Here is a 22,763-nt window from a genome sequence, read left to right as displayed (position 1 = left end):
GCAATAAACCCTGTAAGGTTGATGGGAATATAGTTTTGTAGTTAGTTTCGTAGATATATGGTCATGAATATTTCAGTTTGGACAAACTGAAATTTTGACCTTTGAAGATGTTGCTAGATGAAATGTTAAGGGTTCACTAAACGTATTATAAATTATCCTCTGTTGGCATACATGTACCAAATTTAATGTACCAGGACCAGGAATGTCTGTACACAGTGCATACCAGCCAATCTCATAGTATATGGTAAATGGAGATATTTCAAGTTTCAGTGTGGACCAAGTGCTAGAACGACTGATTGACTAAGAAACAGACTGATGTTCCTAGCATAGCTAGAAAAAAAGAAACACCCTTTATGATAATTAAAACATGATGTATAGATCTACTTGCAATCACAGAGTGGCTTCACAAAGTGGTGTTACTTATCCCTGAAAAATAATCTTTGCCCAAGCAAAGACACCAGCTTTCAGAGGGCATGCTGACAATAGCCAAGATTAATTTAAGATTCTGCTAAGATTAATCACCGAATTAACATAAATTAGCTACTGCTGATACAATCTGTCATTTCAACCACCAAAGTGACAGTAAGTGCCGGCTAAAAATAAGAAACCTGTTACCTTAATGTTTTACATATTGCTCTGTTAATAAAAATAAGCAAAGAGTGATAAAAGATCCCCTAAGATATTTGTTAGCCCTTGATTTTCCTCAATCCAGGTGTCTTGCCAACCAGGAATCGAATCCAAAATGGCACTTCCCATCAGAACCCAACCCGAACTCCATGGTGAGATTTCTCAATCCAAACAGAAGATTTAAGCCACCACCCTGCTCCTTCTTACTGGTAAGAAAACCTCCCATCTCCTCAGTCTGGGGACATGTATCAATAAAAGTAAATCTGAAAGAAGACTGGTGTAAAATGTAGAGCAAAGAGGCTGAATGAGACTAACCTCTCCTTTTTAAAGTCATTATATGAGCAAACCTGAAACTCTGCCTGCCAACATCATGTCTCTCATCATCTTTGCACGTGTGTGTGTGCACGAGAGAGGGAGAGGGAGGTGTGGTGGTTGGTAGGTGTTGTCTGAGAAGGGTGACTCATCTCTTCCAATCGCTACACGCCACAGAATGCTCAGTGGATGGGGGTCTGTGTGTGTTCACATGTGATGCACATACACACACACTCAGAGTCACAGGTGTGGATACAGAAGCACACACAAGGGCAAATCCAAGCACACACTCACACACAAATGCCAGAAACACCTCAGCCCTCTTACACACACTGCTCACGCTCTGTCTTCAGGTTCCTGAGACAGCATGCTGTTCAGCACACAGAGTGGGAGCATACATTACACCAGTCCGCACCTCGTTCCCTTGCCGGTCGATACGTTGTACCAAAACATGCCATTTTTTTCCCTGTAACAATGGACAAGAATAGGGCAGCGCTCCACAGGTTCTGCTCTGTTAACACTTAAAGACGGCGCAGCAGAGAGGATGCACTGTAAACCCGGCCTCTGCAAGCAACACAATGCAAACAGCCTCTCTAACAGAATGCATTGCTCTCCGGCAATGGAGGTCTCAGTGGGTAAATAAGCTTACGTTTGCGTGTGTGGTGCTTAACAGCGCCGAGCTGGTGCCTTTGCAGAGTTCTCTCACACACTCATCTGTTGCTGTCCACCATTTTCACATGCCCTCTCTCTGTCTCCAGTACAAGCCTCTAACAGCTCTTCTAGTGCTGGCTAACTACATAAAAAGCACCTGAGCAATGCTGGGCATTCACTGGCACCATTAGCATTGCCATAGAAACCACAATGCATGTTAGAGTTTTGCTAATAGTAATCTCTGTAAACCAATATCTGCATATGTATGCAGCATCTGTAGACAACAGGACAAGATCTTTGTAGTGGGAGCATACTGGTTTCCATTTGTAGTCCGAGTAGCATTGACCTTTGAGTGGAAGGTAAACAGGGTGTGTGAATATGTGTGGACAGGTGGAACTCATTGGCCAAAACGCAATCTCTGAACCCTTTGGCGATTGACAATGATTAAGCCTGTATTAGCCTTTTTCTAAATTCATTGATCTGTATTCATACGCAGATATCTGTTTATAGAGATCAGCCGAGATTACTGTAGCATGGAAAAGGAAGTCTTGGCCTAGATATCCAATTGCAACATCAAAACCAACACATCCTCACTCCCAGCTCATCAAATACTGACACTTGGACAGTGGCTCCACACATGAAACGATGACGCTCTAGGTACCCCTCCAGTGGCAGTTTTGGTCATTTTGCATGTCATTGTGTCTTTTCAAATTAAACTTTTCATGGGAAACGTATATTTTATGCTAGCTAAAAACATGTAGTCTCTTTCAAATTAAACTCAACATAAATAACATAAATAAAAAATAAGAACATAAATATAGGCTTAGGCTTACTTCCTTAGGTTTAGGCAACCAAAGCACGTAGGGATAGACAAAATATATTTTTGATGTAAAGAAAAAAATTATGTATGTTCCTAACGTAATGTAGCCTCATTCCTATGCTACACATCATGGTAAATTATGCTGTCATTAAAATAATTCAATTGACTTTTGGTTTCACACAGGAAATGAACAGTGGCCTCTTGGGTGAAAGTCCGGAGTTTGTTTGACCCATTCACCTCCCCTCCCGCCTGCCCTATGCACAATTTTTCGCTCTTTATATCATGGCAGTTACTTAGAGCATCAAAAACTGCCACAGAGTCCGCTGCATTTTATACCCCAGCTAAAGGGTGCCTTTGCGTGTCTGTATCTGATGTCAAGGGCCACTGACCAAGCGTCGATACTTGAAAAGTTGGGAGTGAAACTGGGCTGTCAAATCTCCCAAAGTATTGTTTGTTGCCCACAGAGGCTTCTTGTCTTCACACTGATACCTGATGGGTTTCAAGACTGTACACCCACCTCCCTGAAAAGCCAGAATAAACACCTTAAAAAAAATAAATGGCCTTGTTGTGATGCTTTTTTAAGCGCTGTAAGGAAGTGTTGTAGTGTAGCCAGTGTTGGACAATTGCTACCATGTTTTCTAACTGTGGTAGCATTTAGCCCCCTGAGACAAAGGTGCTGAGAGTGAAGGGGGTGTAAGGGATGTTCCTGAATGACTGCAGTCAACCGTGCAAAGAGTAAATGCATGAAGAATATGTAGTGCATCAGACAGAAAACAGCTCGTAGCGGGGACAACAATGAAAAGCAGTGATAGGGGAGATAAGGAGATGAAGAGTGATTATATAGACAAAAAACATGGAGACAGATGGAGAGAGCAGGCCAGATAGGTAAATCATTACCCCTTCAGCCCAGGAAGCTACTGTATGTCTGAATCAGATCTCTCTCAGCCTCTTTTCCCATCCCTCCATCCCCCAACCGCAATGCAATTTTCCTCCATTTTTGATTACAGATTGCTCGCCGTGATCTCAGCCCAGTTCCATTTTACGATCCGACAGTTGTGCTATCTGTGCCATTTAGACCTAAGTGGACGCTCCATCTCCTCCACCAGCAATTTACATGTTTGCATCTCGTTAGGGCCATTTGTACGGCAAAGGCAAAGTGTCAGGACAGTGAAAGGGGAGGGAATTTAAGCGCCAAGATTAGTTTTCACCTTTCATACCAGAGCGCATCGCTCATCCAGCGTTAGAAAGGCCCGTCTATGGATGGGTAATTCACTCCGACATACATATCTTCATCAGTATACATGAGCTCATACCAAGATGGATGCACAGAGAAAACACTTGAGGATACAATGCCACTCAGCACTACAGATAAACCCAATGGAGAAAGATTTCCTTTTAAAATAATCCCTACTGCCGTCCATCAAGCTAACATTGGTCTTCATGTTCGCCAACATCAAGGCAAAGATATCTCGAGTGTTCTTTCAAACTACCTTGCCGCTACTCCAAACTGCCCATTGACCCCACCCAGCTGGCACCCTACAACTAATCTTGGATCTGTCATGGACTCATTTCAATGGACCCTTTCCTTAGACTTACATAATTGGACTTCTTCTATCAGATTAGAGATTTTATGATCACATTGTTCAGTTGTAATCCCATTGTTGCATAGTGTGTCTTTCATCTTCTATTACTGTTACGACTATCTGTTCATTTTTAATAGCCATTTTTTTCCACCTACAGCAGCTGTTGCACACCCAGCTGTCCAAGAAGGAAGAATCTCTCTTTGAATAGACTCTCCTGTGGTTTCCTCCTTTTTCTCCCTTCTGTGCTGAGGTTGTTTGAGGAGTTATTCCTTTCTGCTGTCTTGGGCCCTGTGTAAAGCCCTGTGAGACATTGTACTGTATGTGATATTGGGCTATTCAAACAAATCTGACTTTCGAGGCCTTATCTTGGACTTTCTACAGCCCTGTCAATGTATGATCAATCCTCTATAATAGTAATAAAGATCCAAGTAGCCTAAATGGCCAGTACCACTCCTTCTTCAAGGTCAAGGCTGGCCTCAGGCTGTTCTCAAAAACTTTTTGTACATTTGTCCTATGAAAAGTAAGGCACCTAAATTTGTACAAATCTAATGTTTTTTGAAAGACTGCGGTCTCAGACTGCGGTCTCAGAAGGAGGCAGGTTGGGGTGGTGGATGGGTCACAAAAACGCAGACTTTTCCCCAAGACTTTGCCCTAGAGACACATGTTCATAACTGTGTGAACGCTGAGTGAACTCTGAGTCATTTTAAGGTGTGTCTTCACTGTGTTTCTTTTCCTAAACCTAACCACAGTAACGTTACATGCCTAAACCTTACCTCTGAAACTTTACATCAATCATGTAACTTTATATTAAGGATGAAACATCATTCGTGGGGCGAACTGTTCTACTTCCCCAACTTGTGTTTGTTAGTCCCACATCTATTTGCTTTCAATGAGGAGACAAATCTTTAAAACCGGTCACAAACATACAGTTTTTTTTCAAGTCTCGGTGATAACAGTAGGGAAGTGTAGTTTAAAGCAAATATTACTAAAACAAGAGTGAATAGTGGATTTACTGGGACTTTTCACACCATAATAACAATAATATACACTAATGAGTATTTACATCATCAGGACACTGAATATGAAATAACTTCAAATAGACCAGTGTATCCTACTACAACGGTTTGTATGAAATCCTACAAATTAGCACCCCAGGAATGATGATATGTATTCAGTGTATAATTAGATTAGGTTTACAAAAAGAAATATGGTGACAAGATACCTTAAAATTACTCAGAGTTCACATGGTTCCAAACACCGGTCTTCTGGGTGAAAGTCCAGTGTTTTGTGACCCATCCACCATCCCAGCCTGCGTCCTTACAGGGACCGCTTCTTTCTTTACTTTCGTAAGCACAGTCATCACATGATCACAGCCTTCCGAAATACATGGATTATATATAAATTACTGTCTCATAATAACATGGGATATGTATGACTTTTGGTGCATTACTTGTTATAGGAAAATGTCCAAACAGTGCATGAGAACAGCCTTAATAAACTACTGTGTGTGTTTTCATGGCAATGAAGAAACCATGTGGTTCACTGATGCGTTTCTGGACAATCACTGAGCTCTGGGGCACAAAGGAATAAGCTGCAGGTATATCAGGCTTTGGTTACACAGACAATAATTGTTAGAGGGAAAAAAAACATTGTTGTTTTTGGTCTTTTCATTGGATTTGTAGAGAAAACAGGAAGAAATGAATATCGCCAGTGTTATCATTCAAGGCTGCTGCATTCTTGTTAAATGGTTCTCACTACTTCGTGGTTTGTCCTATCAGAGAGCACAAACGCATGGTTGGACTGCTCTGTCTGTGGAATTGTCTGTCCCAGATATCATCAGGTGTTCTTGCAGTTCATGATTGGATATGAAAAAACTGAAAATTGTGAACAATTTGTGAGGTTGGATCTAATCTAATAAACCCTTGGCAGCCTCCAGTAGCCAACAAGAGAATACTTTCCTGCATGAAAACATTGAAATATATATATATTAAAAACACATCCTAAAAAAAATCAAAACGGTGAGACCTCTACTAAAAATCTTAAGGGTTCTTAATAGACCTTGCCTAAAGATATACCCCGTTGTCTGTCATGTTATCGCGTCCCCTTCAAATTACGCAAGTCTCATTTTCTGCTGTCCTTATCTCCTCCATAGAAGTGCACAGGGGGCCCCGTTGCATCAATAGCTGCTCCCTAATTATAAGCCCAGCAACCAGCAGCAGCAGCTCCACACCCTTACAGTAGAATTAAAAAAGACGCAACTGCAGGGCATGGCTGTACTCTCCGACGCTGTGGAGAAGAATGTACTTTTACAAAACGATATGCGTCATGGGGTTAAACGTCAAAAGGTCACGGTGATCATGATTAGCTGTGGCAGAAAAAGCCATGATGTATAATAAACCACTTGCGAGAGCTTAATTTTTCAACTCCGTTATGAAAGTGACCGTCGCCTTTAACCTTTGGCCTTTTTTTTTTTTTTTTTCCCCAGTGCTACACTTTTGCTAATCAGAGCCTGGCAGCAGCAGCAGCAGCAGCAGCAGCAGCAGCAGCAGCAGTGAAATGGAGGGGCAGAGGCGGACATTCTGGGAGCTGCCGTCTTGGCTGACAACAGAGGTGGACATGCAGACAGCCACAGGGCTGGATCACTTTCTGCACTGCCCTAATAGAGAAAAAAAAAATCTGTTCTTAATGTGTTTGTCTAGACTGCCCAGCATTGTGCAAATGAGGTGCTGTCCAGTTCAGTTAAATGCATTGCACAAATACAGCAACCCAATTGAAAGCCAGTGACAGAAACTCAAATAGAGGCAGAGAGAGGAGGAAGAGAAAGATAGAAAGAGAGAGAGAGAGAGAGAGAGAGAGAGAGAGAGAGAGAGGCTGTTTACACGGCATGCCCTCATTTCTACCAAGCTGTCTCTGGGGTTCAGAGAGGGTCGCACTGTCGACTAGGGAACAGCTGGTGAGAGAGGAGGGGTGGGAGGGGGAGACATTTGAACACGGACAGTTTCAGATCAGATGCCATATTATGATGTGAACAGTTCTTTTTTTTTCTTTGCTTGAGAACTGTTTGGTCGAGACTGTGTGTACCAACAGCGCTCTAGGACATGAATCATGTATGTCAGATGGCCTCTGTCACATGCAGAGGACAAGCAAGACCTGTTTCATTTCAATCATTTCATCATAGATGGTGCGGCAGATGTATGCCAGTCCTCACAGTATTGCTATTAAGAAAAAATAAACAACTCATTTATACCTCATCCAAGTGTTCATATCTCCCTAATTGTCTGAGAAAATGTGTGCCAAAATCATCAACTTGGAAATAAAATTAAAATGCGACTACATCATTATCTTTCATAAAGACTTGCTTGTCAGCAAGGACAGTTTTACATTTCAAGCAAGCGGTTTGCCTCTCTAAAAAAAAAACGGAGCACAGTTTTGGCTGCCAATTAATCAGTGACTGTATATAAACAACATCAAAACCATGACACCATCGCATAGCCTATTAACTTTCTTTACACAAACACACAGGCACACACATTAAGTGCAACAATCCCTTCTGCTGTGAGCAGCACTATTATAATCTGTCATACACTTAGCTGAGGAGCATACATAATTTGAATAACAATAGGTTAAAGCAATGCAATTTGTAAGACGAATACACACTGCATTAAAAATAGAGCGACCAATACAGAGCGTTGGGGAAAACGGCCAATAGTAAGTATCGGCTCAGTCTAGCAATGCCAGGGCAAAACTGTTGATGTCTCAGATAAATGGTGGTCTGTGAGCTCTGAACTCATTAGTCAGAGAGAAAACAATCTGCATCACATGTCAGGTTATTGGCCAACAGCAATCTGTTCTGGGAGTGCAGGGTAGGGTTGGGGGTAGACTGGTGGATGAGCCAGACCCTTCCCCTTTCACACCAAAACAAGTCCGCAGTCAGCAAACACTGAGAGGGTAAATCAGTAGCCACGGAAGAAAGTCTGCAGTGGCGATGTGGTTTCAGCAAGCACACACACTCCCCTCACACACAGCAATCCCCCACGCACTCAAGTAATCATGCCTGACATCAAATTTAAGTTAATGCTTACAAATGGAACATGAGTGCATGTATTAAATATTAACCTAAGCCAAACCTCAGCTCATGTGCAGTTAAGTTCACACAGCACAGCACAGACCTAAGCCCTCAGTATAACTGGTTAAGTCAGCGGCTGGTGAGGAGGCTGCACGGCTGCCTACTCGCCGATGGAGGTGGATTAGTGCTCGTCTGTCAGCTGCCGCATTCGGAACGAGTGCAAGTGAGGTAAAGGGTGAAAGGTAGCTGATGCTAAGTGGGCTGCAAATAATTAGCATTTGCTCTAAGAATTAGCTTAAGCTGCGTAATTATGACAAAGCTTAACACCAACACAAACACATTACGCATTACTGATTACTCACATCCTGTGAAAACTCTGTGGTTACTTTTAGTTCCATTTGTGGCTTACGCTACATCCACAAAAAATCACATTACACCTTTTTAAGTTATTTACCAAGTTTACAGAAGATGTCTCTCTCATTCAATCACCATCTTTAACAAAAAACACATTAAAGGAGTAGTTCAACATATTGGGAAATACACTCATTTGCTGTCTTGTTGAGAATTAGATGAGCAAATCAACGCAAATCTCATGTCTTTTTGGTAAATATAAAGCTTGACCAAGCAGAAGGTTAGCTTAGCTTAGCTTAGCTTAGCATAAAGACTGAAAACAGGGGAAACAGGTGGTCTGGCTCTGTCTAAAGGTAACAAAATCCAGCTACTGCCACCTCAAAGCTCACTTATTTACACATTATATCTAGCTTGTTTAGTCTGTACCAAAAAAAAGTGTAAATAAAAGACACATTGTGATTTTATGGGAGGTAGTCTGTCAGACTGTTTGGTCACAATTAGGTTACCTCTTAAGGCCAAGATACACCAAACCAACATCAAAGACCTAGTGACGACAAAGGCAGATGACTCTGTTGCCTCGCATAGCCTGTGTCTCAGCCAAAACGCTGCACTTGAACACACTACAAAGCCTACAGCCAACGGCCAACTAGCACATACGTTTTGCACCTGTGCAAGAAAAAATAAATCTCCATAACAGCAGGTCTGTATTCTTCATCAAGAAAGGAAAACCAGAAGACTGGCAGGAAAGATTTGCGATGCTAACTAGCCAGTTATCACATTAGAAACACAGCCAGATGTTGAAAGAAGAAATTCTATTTACTGTGTGCCAATGAACAATTACAAACTGTGTCTGCTAAATGGCTAAAAAAATAACCTTACCTAATATAACAAGTCTGTTTTGATCTCACGCCCTCTTGACTTTAGTCCTTTGTTTACTTTCCTCACTTCCAATTCTCCTCTCGTGCACTGACCTGAACTGCCAATTAGAGGAATATCTCTCACTGACGGGCTTCGCCATCTTCGAGGGCGATTAAGATGTGCTGAATCAGCCGGGGAAAAAAAGCCGTCAAAGGCTGACTTATGCCAACGGTGCAGGACACACCACAAAAACATGGCCGACAGATGCTCATCGGCTTGGTATTTCAGGAACCTTAGTCTCTTCTCCAGAGGCTCCGGTTCCTTATTGTGTGGTGCCCTGTTCCTCTAGCACAGACCCTCTTTTCTTAAATCTACTATCAGCTAACAAACACACAACCACAAGGCTTCATCCCTCTCTGTTGATATCACAGTTGGTCATCGGCCCTTCCCTCGTCCTCTCCCGCTAGAATACAACAGTAAATGCCAACACAGTGCTGTGAGAAGCGGTTGTATATCTAAACAGGTCATCGTCATTATCACTGTAAATCCCTTCATCTCCTTAAACACACACACCAAAGCTCCTTTAGTAAGAACATGTCTCAGAGATAGAAGAGTCAACAGCATGCGGATAAAGTTAACCCCACTGAAGCTTGGCCTGCTTGTGGGTGAACACTAAAAACTGGCTTGTTGTCTCATTATGTCTGCCTTGGGCGAGGATGTGGACAAAGGACTAATGAGGACACACAGCTCTGAGATTGCTATATGCTGGAAAACAGACAGAGAAAATGAGACACAAACACTGTTTCTGAGCCGCAGAAGATCTGAAGGTTGCCAGGAGGTTATTTTCAATTAGCAACACATATCTCACACAACTTACAGTATGTGTGTATTAGCTATAATTGCCAAACAAGAACGCTCCAAATGTGGATTGGATTTGAATAAACAACTCCCTTTAAAGGATGTTTTTTTTAAAAATACTCTCACAATCTATTGGTGTTTCCTCTTCACTGAAGCACAGAAGACTTTTTAATTTCATCTCCTCTTCCCTCCTACCATCCATTAATCCTCCATTTCCTCCAAGTTACTACCTTTTGACTGACAATAATACTGACTGAGTAGGCAATAAACATTTTGCACCAAAACACAATGTAATGCTGATGTATTGTTTGCAGCTTGACTGTTTGTGTATTCCCACAGTCATCAGGATAAGCAGTTTAGAGAATGGGTGGATTCTCACAGTGGCTGTGCTGTGTTTGTTCCTCTGCATGGGAGACAAGACCTTGTGGTCAGCTCCAGCAGTCAGCAGTAATGTCACACTGGTATCGAGCCTGTACAAGGCTCAGCCAATGAGAACTAATGTATCAAGATGGGATCCTGTCGTGGTTGGTTTGCTTCAAGATGGAGGTGCAGGAGCGAAGACAAGTGAATTGTGGTGTGTTTGGTGACTTTTAAACAGCAGATACCCCCGCTGAGACCCTGAAGCCTCAGAATGAGATGACCTTGGCATTGCACGTCTCTGCAAACAACTGATAAGTTAAATTTGAAGGGTTTTTATGTTGTAACAATGCGGTGGTTAATGTGTGGTTAGGTTTAGCTACAAAAACCACTTGGTTCGATTCAGAAACAATCTTGTTTGGCTTAAAATACCCAATACACGGCTGGAAATGTCCCAATGTGTCATTAAAAAATACACACAAACACTACAATACATCTGAAAATGCATCATGTCGTTAACAAATCCAAGTCTGTCACCACAAACACAGCTGGAAATGTCCACGTGTTGTTTAAAAACACCCGCTTTTGTTGCCAGAAACACAGTCAGAAATGTGCTGACCATGCTATAACGCCAGAAATAAAATGATCACAACACTAAGATATTTGAAAAACTGGAAAAATGAGTGTGCAACAGTGATGACTTCGAGCTGTCTCAACCTTCCATCAGCAGAGTGATCACACTAACAATGAGAACACTTTCACAGTCAGCACTTCATTTCATTTCCACTGGGTGTTCACACCTTGCAGGCTCACAAAAGGGTGTGTCTCTGACAACCAATCACATCTGTTAAAATCATCACACCCAGCAACAGGGTCAACCACACCTCCTCACTAAGGTAAAAGTGTCTGTCCTGCCCTTGCTCGCAGTTGCGCGGAGAATTTTCCTACATCATTCAAACGCTATGACTCCTTACTGAAAAAATTTAGGCTAAATTAGCAGCTCTCTAAGAGTGTTGTCAGAATGTTTGTGGATCCAGCCCTTTGTTTTGTCACCATAAACACAGCTGTCAAAAAACACCCAGTTTTGTTGGGCTAGAAATGGGGAAGCTGTCTTGCATAGATCTCACACCACCCACCATCCCTTCCTCCTGCTGATGAGAAACTCATATCATATACATGTGATCTGAACTATGTCACTTTAGACATATCTATATCATATGTATGTAACATACATATATAACATACAGAGTTTTGCAGAAACACAGTGCCAACATTTCATTCTGGTAACAAGGCTGAAAGAGAAGTGAGGCCAACGGCCTCATGTGGGAACATTTTCATATGACCATAATATTATGTTATTAGAATGCTATACGAGGCGGCCTGGTCTGCTCCTTTTATGGGCCAGATTTATTGCAGTCCTGCTATCGGACATAAACAAACAAAAACATAGTAGTCGTAATAGGGGACCCAAATAGTGAGAACATATTACTACAGCTGGCAGTGCAGCACCATGACAGAAATAAAAAAGCAATGGTTTGACATTAAGCTAAGCAACAATAATTACTTGATTATCATTTAGTCAATCAACAGAAAAGTCATCTGTGACTATTCTGCTGTTTGCTTCAGTCATTAATCAGCCAAAAATGCCAATTATTCTCTGGTTCCATCCTCCTAAAATGTGATTTTTTGCTGCTTTGCTTTGTTTTACATGATTGCAAGGTGAACATCTTTGAGTTTTGGACTGTTGGTTGGATGTCATCTGGGGCTTTGGGAAATTTTGATGGCCAATTTTTTGCCATTAGTTTTCATTTCAGACTAAAACATGAATTGAGAAAATAATTAGAAGGTTAATAGAGAATGAAAATCATCATTTGTTGCAACCCAGAGGCAGTCCATTATAAAATAGGAAATAGTCAAGTCAATGTGACAGTCATGGTGATGGATTTCAGTAACATACTTGAATCAAATTAGGTGTTAAGTCCTGTTATTAAGAAACATCAGGTCTGGCGCACGTCTGCAGTAATATAGCCACTTCCTATCCTGCTAACATTTGTACATCATCTCAGACTGGTCCAGTGGTAGAGGGTAACTCAGTACATTTACTTAGTACTATACTTTACTACAATTTTGAGGCACTTGTACTCGTTTGTCATTAAACTTAACTACATTTATGAGGAAAATATTGTGTCTTTTATTCCACTACATTAATTTGACGCTCTAGTTACTACTTACTTATTAAATGATTATCAGAGGTTCCCAAAAGTTTTGGCTTGTGACCTCTTACAGTGTGTAGTTAGGGCACCTTGTCATGTTTCCAGTGTCTATGAGTTGTTAGCAGTTCCACCAAAAGAGACATTTCCCGGCCAGTCTTCTCAGTCATATTCCTTTACATAACTGTTAGAGGCCCAAATAAGTGTAAAAGTATCCAATACTGGTAGTTTTACTGAAGTAAAGGATTTGAATAATCCTTCCACCACTTCTCTCTCTTCATCTGTCTTCTTCATTTACTTCCCTGCAAACCATCATCAACAATAACCACGACTGTCCACTTCCACAGATGCCTTCATCCACACTATGAGTCTCCACCATGTTCAACCAAAATGTAACCTGTTCTACTGTAACTGTGATGCAGAGGCATCACTAAAGGAACCTCCTGTTTCCAGGAATCCACTTCACTTCACATACTCATTATATCCTGTACAGTGTATGGGAATACATCTCTGAATAGCTCTTCTCTTATTGGACCGCGGCCTTAGGGCTTTTGTTATGATTGGATACTAACAAAAAGGCAGCCACCCCCTCCGTGTGTCTCTCGTTCTAAAGGTCTGCTCCTGCATATTAAACAGACTGGAGTGTTGCTGCAATCAAATGCAGGAACTCCTTCATCTATGTTACCACTTCAATGAATAAATAAATGAATAAAATTAACCACCTCTGAGACAATAAGAGCAGAGTACACAAGGTGGTTGCAGGGAGGAGGTGGGTTTTTTTTGGAGGGGGTTAAAAGGGGGGCGGGATGGTATGGTGGGGGGGTGAGACTTGTCATAGTGATGAAGACAGATGATGAGGCTGCATTGCTGTAAACGAGTGAGTCAGCCCTCCCTTCAGACAGACACAGGGCTGTGGGAGGCAGAGGGGGGGGAGGCAGAGGCGGGACAGAGGGAGGGAGACAGGGAAATGCATGGGAACTGTCCCCGGTGCTGAAATCTGGAACGGCTGCTTTCTAACAGCTTCAAGTTCAGCTCAGTGCAGTGGAGAGAAAAAAAAAAAAAATCAAAATAGAGGCATGCTGTCTTTCAATACCTGACCCACATCTGAAACAATCAGTATCACCAGTTTGAGTGTTACAGGTCAGTAATTGACCTGCTTTCTAATGCGAGAAAAACAAAATGATGCATTTATTACACCTACCGAGCTTCAAAATCCACAGCAGGGGGAGTGTAATATATGCCCAAACAAAAGCTTTGCTGTTGAGTTTTTCCACACAGATGCCGTCCCAAGTCGGTTATTTGGCATTCTGATCACAAAGCCAGGGGAGGGAGATTCTCTACCATGTAATTCTTTCTGAGCCAAGTCAAAAAGATTCTCATTAAAGTGCTTTTTATATCCCAAACCTCAGTCCCCAGGGACAATTGTATTGGGTTGTCATGCTATTTGTAGACTAATCATCTTCACACACACACATACACACACTAGCCCCATAAGAGCTTAATGTGAAAGGGTCTGGATCAACAGGAATTGGATATTGCATATTGAAAGGCGTTGTGCCTTTCAGGCATCTATTTCCCGCCTCGGCCCCCCCGCCCGTATTCTTTGAAATTATTTTGTTGCATTATTCATCTTTCAAAGCTGTCATGCTTTGTGGCTAACCCTCTGTCAGTTTGCTCAACATCACAGATGCACCATGAGATGGATTCTTACACTGTGTGTTGCAGACAGCTGATCTAAGGAGGAATTCAGCTGTATCATTTAGAAGCGAGGAAGGTGATACAGCTATATTAGATACTGATGTGACTGCCAAGATCAGGGTACAAAGCACACTTCATACTCAGGAAAAATGCAAGCTCCACTGTCACCTTTTCTAACACTGTCACAGAAGCTGAGATCCAACTTTGGTCATATAGACTTTGTCACTTGTTACCATGATTTTTCCCTCAGAACACCAAAGCAGCTTTATTCTCATCCCAGTGCTTTCATTTGCAACTCGTGACAAATGAGAGCTTCACTGATGAAGCCTCCTTACTTATAAATACTGTAAATTAAAAATGGTCAACTTGCAGTCAGGCAGTAATAGGCAATTCCTCTCAGTTTGACATGAAAAGATTATGCAACAGGTCTAGTACTTGCAGAAGCCACCCTAAGGGTCATTGTTGCAATATACAGTATTTTAGATGAGGCCAACAGGAGAATGATGTCACAAGTCCGTAAATAAGGGTCCTTTTCTCGGGCACTGCAGAGACCAGGCGGGTGTGGTGACTGCATTAGTAGACGCGCAATCCCCGGCGCAAACGCTCGCATAAGACCATGATGTGGACATTCCTGTGACGGCTTTCCACCATCGCTGTGACTACCTTCTACTTGTCGGACGTGTCTTGAAGTTCAAATCATAAATCGGCTGCCAGGCAATTTGACAAATTTGCCGATCTCGCTTTATTCCGACAGTCACAAGGTGCCCATTGACGGTGCGCCTCCCCAAGCCCGTGTTTGATAGACAAATACATGCACAATGACAATCTGACATCTGCTCCCCATCTGACAACAGCTTAGTATTCTCCACAGACACCCTGCTCTCTCCCTCTGAGCACCCCATGCCGTTTTTCTATGCCGCTTTCCCTCTGTACCCCACTCTTTCTCATTCCTATGCGGCTTTTTTTTTTCTCGAGCCAGCTTATTTCCACACACGAACAACAACGGAATTGAACAGCGGCTTCATAAAATATGCAGGTAAAAAGGCAACTCGGAAAGCACCGACATCTCAAGCACATCACTTTTCATGCTCTACTGAGAACTGACCTCCCAGTCTAACGAATCCCACTCTTCGGTAAACATCCGGAGGATTTCTTTTCATCCAAAAAAGCGGACCAGGCGCAGCGGCTCTATGGAGCGACTGGGCGATGCGATGCCATTGCGCTTTTGGTATTATCCTCATGAAATCAATTTGAACAGGGGGACGTCGTCAGGAGAAGGCATCTCGGCGCCGTCGAGACCAACTTGAGAGCGACACAGATGAGCGATGCTACGCTTTACAGTCCAACATTTTCGCTCGCCGATGGTTGCAACCAATTAGCACACCACTTGCGCTCGGAGGCGAATAGCTCCTGACAAGGCGCTCCTTCTCTTGAGCCTCGCTTCTATTTCAGCTGCTGTGCTGCTTTTCGGAAAAAGGTGGCAGACTATACAACACACGCAACTTCTCATTTCCAGGATATAGGGGGGGAATTTAGCGTAGCGCACACTCCAAAGCCAATAAATCCCCCGTAGCGCATTTGACAAATCCTTTCCCTCTGCTGAGGAGCAACAATAAATGAAGCCTTTAAAGGTCCCTGCATGAAGTGCCTCTTAAAACACGTGACTCCATCTATTCCATGGTGGAAAAAAAGATGCATTTGATCCATAATAGGCCCTAAGCAGTGGGAGACGCGTTATGTGGGGGCACTGGCGGTGCTAAAATGAATGACACTGGTACCACACAGTAGACTACTCACCATTAGCACAGCAAAGTTATTATGATGGGTGCAATGAATAGTGGTCGTGTTGCCCCCGGAGCCTGTTATGTGGCAGCCCTCTGCCCTCCAGCCACCGTGTCCATCCAGCAGGTCAAAATCCCAATAGGCTGCGGTGGGATCTACACCCAGTGCGAAGTGCCTGAGAGCAATAGTAACGGAGTGCACGGCGCTCCCGAGGCTGCACCCATCTGCAAAGAAAAAGAAACACATTCAATTAAGGAAGCCAAGTGGAAAGTGTGTAAGCGCCATGGCCGAAACAAGCGTGGACATGGGTGCGCGCACATCCACATACAAACACACACGCGCGCGCGAGCGTTATGTAGACATTGCTCAAGTGTCAGACTGTTACTGCAGTTGACAGACTGTTGTGTGAAGTGTTGTGCATAAACTTTAATCTCAGATAAAACCGAAACTAATCTCCCTTTCCCCCCAGAAACAGAGATGCAGCGGTGATGTGATGTGAACATTCATGCAGTGGTTTCATTCATTTAAATGATATAAACAGTGAGCTTTGATTCATTTTGGCAACAAGCACACTATGGCTGCAAAGCGTGTTTCAACGTGTTGCGCAGAACAAACTGATAGACTGTCTGTGTGTGTGTGTGGTTCTCTCTCTCTCTGTGTGTAAGCATGTCGGCAACACATACAGCGTTGACATCACAAGCATGATGATAAAAATGGATTTCCTCTTACCTAATTTGGTGAAAGCAACTGGTGTTGAAACGCTCCTACGCTTCCCATCGTCTGCGAGATTTGACGAATTCCCCGTGCAAGGAAAGAGTTTCCCATTGCGAAACACAATAAACTGCAGCTTGCAAGTGGAGTTATCAACAGATTGCAACGCAGAGGAGGAGATAGGCGTACCAGCCAGCGGTAAATGGATTGAGGCGACTGCCACTGAGTTCTGCGGATGGAACAAAAAAAGAGAGGAAAATAAAAATTAAATAATGTATCCCGAGATGCGCAGGGGGGAAAGAAAAAACAAACTCCCATAGAAAAAGACTGACAAATTGCTTTCCTCTCCAGGAGTGGAGGCGACCATAAACCACAAGTGACCAAGGGAATGAGAATCACGTTTGAAGCGCTCTAGTGCGCCTATTTGGTCAGGCTCCCTGCCGCAGAGGTGGAAATGGTTCTTACCATTTCAGCTTGAGGGCACATCAACACTGCAGCTTGATTTAAAGAGACAACCGGTCTGACTTTATCTTCTTTTCACCGACTATAAACACCATAGAACCCCCGAAAAAAACATCCCTGGCAACATGTGGGGAAAAAAAGGGTTTCTAGGAGAAAAGCATGGCTTGTGTGTCAAGGTGTAGAGACCCGCCATCTTTGAGCACAAGTGAATCCAAACTGATCTTGTAAACTTGCTTTTTATTGCTGTAACTGCAAGCAAAGCCCCTCCAGGAATCCCCTGAGCAGCCATACCCAGCAATCCCACCAGAGTTGCATTCAAGATCCACAATCCCTCTGATCTGTTATGACCTGTAGCTGATGATTTTGCATGTTGAACAAATGACATATTAGCAGTCAGGAGTCTGTCCCCCCTGCTGTCCCAAGGAAATCTGTGCTAAAAATCAGGAACCAGCCTTTTTGGAGCTGCATGATAACAGCTGCAGGAACTTTGCCACAGCTTTAGTGAACTGACGCCCCTGGTGGACAGAAATGTTGTTCAAGGGTGTGTGGACCGGTGACTGGCTGCACTTACAGGAGAGACGGCACTTAACCCTGCCAAGAGATCAAGTTTAATAATAAAAAAAGCTTTCAAAGCGGTGCTGTCAGCACATAGGACCTAGACACGCTTCACTCTGTGCATCCTATCAGGTGATGTCACTGCATCAGGTCTAATGTGCTCAACATTTCATACATGAAGAAGAACAACAGTGTACTTGCCAAGGCATATAAACATGTTATTGGAAAGGAAAGGCTTCTGCACACATGATCTCAGCTGAAATTTATTCAGAAAAGTGCTAATCCTCTGGTCGGTGACCTTCATGGAAGTATGAAACACTTGAAAGCCCAAAACAGGCTGATATCCTCTTTATTGATGATTACAGGAACTGTTTATTCAACAGCTGAGGTTATTAACACATTTCTGCACCATGGACATATTTCTAGGAAGAAGCAAAAACACCATTTATCCATTAAGTGACCCTAATTGAGAAAGATGCTAATGACTAGGCTGATGATGTGTTCATAGTAAAGATAATGACTGTGTTTCCAAATGTTTTGTTCAGCTTTCAATCACGTCACCCGACAGTGTGAGGGGATCAGCGCTTTGAGCCTAGAGGGGAGGGAAGCTTCCTGTCCAGGATGAATGTGGATGCCCATAAAGTGCCCTTACCGTTAACGGGGAGCTGCTTAGTCAGTCGCTCAGCCCAATCAATGCTGGGGAGAAAGACGGCCAAATTTCTTAATCAAGTTAAACAAGAGCTGCTTTGTTCATTCTTATGTTCCCCGTGCTGGCTACAGTGTTGTGGTGTCTATTAAATGTGGGTGCTGTGTAAGGATGTCGGTTTTGATTTATTTTGCTTTCGATAGCCCGGCATCCATTAAGCAGTAATGAACCAGTTAATTTTTAAGAAAATAATAAAACTATACAGGAGGATTTTCCTTTAAGTCCGGCACTCCATACAGTCTGTGAGCTTTAGCACCACATGTGAATGTGCTATCCCTTTAGAGGTGCGACATTTTAATGTTTTGTGATATAGTTGACAGTTAGCTGCACTGACATGTGGAAACATAGTGCCCACAACCCACCGTCCAGTCTTCACTGGTTAGCTAACTTTAGCCGTGGCCACTCTACTTGTGGATGTGTAAAGAGCACTAAATACAGAGTTGGAGGCGAGACCCTGTTCACTCCTATGAAAGTTGTTCCGTGGTGCAAGAAGCCAAAAATGTTCCACTGCTATGTATAAAATTAAATGATCAATGCTGCTTCCTCATCATTGGGCCCATAGAGCAGGCACGCTAGACTTCCACCGGCCGAGCCAGATACTTCTGGTTTAGCCCTACACAAAACTGAAATGGGAAAAATTATTTAATCTTGCTGCTCTTCTAGACTTTCAAAGTGTAATTTGGCCAAATGGATCAAATTGTGATGTAAAACAGGTCATTTCCCGAGGGTTGTGACGCTCAAATTTTTTTTTTTACCAATATCTCTTTCCCAATGTAAGTCTATGTGAAAAGTCTTTTGGGCCCAATGGCATCACGTGACAGAAAGTTGATGTACCACTGCTTGGTCACTACAACAATTGACTTCAAAGCCTAGCACAATTCTTGGGGGGCTGACTCTGCACTGCGCACCACCTGGGTTAGGTGGCAGCTAGCTAGCAGCGCCACTCATTTGCAATTACAGCTTGTACAACCACTGAGATGACATTGCTATGGAAACATGGCCACCCTCCAGTCTTTCCCCAGCTAGCCTGGTAAGTAAGCAGCTTCATTTTGAGCCACAAAGCTGCTTTAGCATACTTAACTAATGTATGGTAGCATCACTAACTGTGCTGACACTGCTAACAGTGCTAACAGAGCTAACAGTGGCAACATAGGCTTCGTTAACAATGCTAAAGGGGGTTTGTGGTTCAAAAGTAAGCCGCTTACTTAGTGAGGCAACCGGGGGGAGACTGGAGGGTGGGCACAATGTTTCCACAGCAATGCTGTTGTGTCAGGATATCATGACTAGCAGTAATCGCCAATTGAGCAGCATCACTAGCCAGCTCCCATCAGACCTGGATGGTGTGCAGTGCAGTAAGCTCAAGAGCACCAAAATGAACGCTGACATGTGTAACCGGTCAAAAACATTCTCGACAGTTGACATTCCTAGTGCCATGACGATGACGGGCTTCATGGCCCCCTCAGATACAAGAGTCTGGGTTGTTTGCTCCTCCTGGCCCTTCTATGATCCTGCAAAATAATTCTACATAGATGACAAAGAGCATGGCGTGCTTAAGCACAATTCCCTTACATTACACCCACCGTGTGTGAGGAGCCAGTGGTGATTTTTACAGCACTGGGTTTGTTCGCTATTAGTTTCTGCATTGACTCACTCTTGAAAGACTATTGATTTTCATCCTGCAGTGTGTGTATGTGTGGGGAAAGAAAGAAAGACAGAGAATCCTTGCCTTGAAATTTATGTTGCATCATTTCCTTTCTCCAAACAGCTCAAGCTTGGCAGTCTGTTTCCGAGACGTCATGAGATACAGACATCAGAGATAGAGGCGGAGAGGGTTTGAGCCTCGGTGACCATCGAGAGGTGGGAGAGTTAAGGGGTCCTTCCTCATACGGAGAACACACATGTCAGGTGACCCCTATCCCCTGGGGGGGATGTTTTTAAGGCATACAACTCACAAAAAGAAATCTTATCTCGTATACTTGTCTCCTCATCTCTTTCTACATCTTTTATCCTCTTTTATGTGGCGTATCAAAGGGATTTACAGCCCAGAGGGTGTGCTATAAGCCACGGCGTGTGCAAGGTCCCGTTCTAAGCGACAATCTATGTTCCTCCTGAGCAACCTAAACAGCTACATTTCCTCAACCCCAACGCCACTGGGGACCTCACACTTCAGAGTTGATTTAGCTGGTTGTACCTCAGCCGTCTGACCTTCCTCCGAGCCCCAGCCTTCCCAACAGGGCAGCATGCTGTAGCCTTAGTAACCATAATCACACACTCCCCTCCGTTTCTTGCTCTAGCCTCGGGATCATTCTCCTCTCCGTTTTTTTTTTTCCACTTCTTCCTTTCCTTACAGAGGGCATCCAGGTGAATGTCAGCTCCTATTTCAGGCTGTTCCCTCTCCTCCACCTCCCTTCCTCCGTCCTCCCCCACCTGCTCCTTGATGCACAGCCCTACTTGATTGAACCACAAAGCTGCAAAACAGCCTGCAGGGCAAAACACAACAGCGCTGTTTGACCCGGGGCAGCCACCAAATCACAGCATAAACATCACGCTTAAACATGGCTCCTCGACTTCACAGGGGGATTACTGTCGATGTGTGTTTAGACAAAGGGGTGAAAATTAAGAGCCAGCAAGTGTGCTTTTATTGCATAATCCAAAATTAGAAAAAGCTACGGCTCTGTGCCTTTGTAGATATATCTGTGGGAGAGATAAATTTATTTATTTGCGCAGGCGGCAACTTGAAAATTAACTATAAATGAAATGAATTCAGTTTAAAGGGCAGCCCGCTGAGCTCGGCCCCAGCCGAGAAGAACTGCTGACGAGCAGGATGGGAGATTTGCATAATTTTTCTTTTTTGTGTGTAATCATTGCTAGTCCTGTCAGCGCAGACGTGGTCAAAGACGCAATGACCATGACAAATAGGTAGACTTCAGCGGTCATTTCTACAGAGTCTGAATATGAATGCTCACAAGCAACAATTAGCAAGACCTGGTGCACATGCCTCTCCTGGAGCTACCTTCAAGCTTTCATTTCCTGAAATTAAAAAAAATACAAACAAAGGAAACATAATTCTACAAAAGTGATTGCCATGGTTGCAGCTTGAAAGGCGTTTTCCTCCTGAGCATCATTATGTTGTAGTGTTGTTAGCATTACTTATCAAGAGAAATTAAACACAGTCCTACGCAGTTTCCATGCCAACAGGACTCTGTTTCCTCCAGACGGGTTGTGTTGGGGGGGACATTTGAGCAGATTTGAAGCAGGAAACCAGGCTTTTTGGAGAGGCAGGGATGTGCTTCAGCTGTCAGCTACACTCTCCTCAGTCAGCTCTGACTCAAACTGTCACATCGCAGGGTTGAGTCTTAACAAAACCATTCAAGAGGCTGCAACAGATGGACAACATTGTTTGACTAAAGAGGCATTGTGGATTACAAATTAATGAGTTTATTGTGTGTAAAAGCATAACAACATATTAGCTGCAGGGTGATAGATAATGAGGCAAAAGGAGCCAAGCCTTTGAGACAAAACAGATATTAAAAGGGAAGTTTTTGGCGTTAATTAATGCAAATACATGACTCTTTCTGCAGGACCTTATTTGCCATCGTCAGCTTCCTCCGTATAAATGAGTTTGTCTCATCAGTCTCCTGGTGCCACGTCAATGCAGCCTGCATGCCCATTATTAGTGAAAGCAAAGATGACTGTGACTCAATACAGAATGTCTCTTGAAAGGCACATATTTTCAGTCAGCACTGTAATGATAAGAAACAATTTGGGCACACAAAGAAAAAACAAACATTATTTCATTCCTCTGAGTCATCTCCCATTTTCTTAAAGAGTCAGTTCACCTAAATTACAAAACAACATATTCTAACTTTGTGGTATGTGGTGGCATCTAGTCATGCAAATACTTTCTCTTCAATGTGCAGAGATTTGAAGATAGCCACCTGATCTTTGAGATTCAACTACAGTAGTACAGTAGTAGTACCTTACATAGATAATAGGTCCAATGACAGGTGTTTACAGCGATGACTGTGGATTTATCCACAGTGAAAAGAACACAGTTTGTGGAACGCATCCTTATAACCAGAAAAAAAGGTTGACATAGGATGATTCTGCAAAAAACACTGGATTATATAATTGAAACCATAAAATATCTCCATAC

At 43.1% G+C, this 22,763-nt stretch overlaps 1 protein-coding gene across 2 annotated transcripts in view; it reads right to left on the bottom strand.

Annotated features, from left to right (window-relative positions):
• LOC126406623 (adhesion G protein-coupled receptor A3) overlaps nt 1–22,763 on the bottom strand; it is a 240,138-nt gene that overhangs the window by 60,466 nt on the left and 156,909 nt on the right. For both annotated transcript variants that reach the window (XR_007571729.1, XM_050071035.1), the window contains exons 13-14: nt 16,903–17,113; nt 16,189–16,397 (exon numbers count right to left, since the gene is read on the bottom strand). Coding sequence is in view for 1 of the 2 variants with exons in the window: in XM_050071035.1 (XP_049926992.1) it covers nt 16,189–16,397; nt 16,903–17,113 (420 nt within the window). In the remaining variant the exon portion in view is untranslated. The remainder of the gene's footprint in view (nt 1–16,188; nt 16,398–16,902; nt 17,114–22,763) is intronic.

Source organism: Epinephelus moara, chromosome 19, assembly GCF_006386435.1.
Source record: "Epinephelus moara isolate mb chromosome 19, YSFRI_EMoa_1.0, whole genome shotgun sequence".
Taxonomy (NCBI): Eukaryota; Metazoa; Chordata; class Actinopteri; order Perciformes; family Serranidae; genus Epinephelus; species Epinephelus moara.
This window is presented reverse-complemented; position numbering and strand designations above follow the sequence as displayed.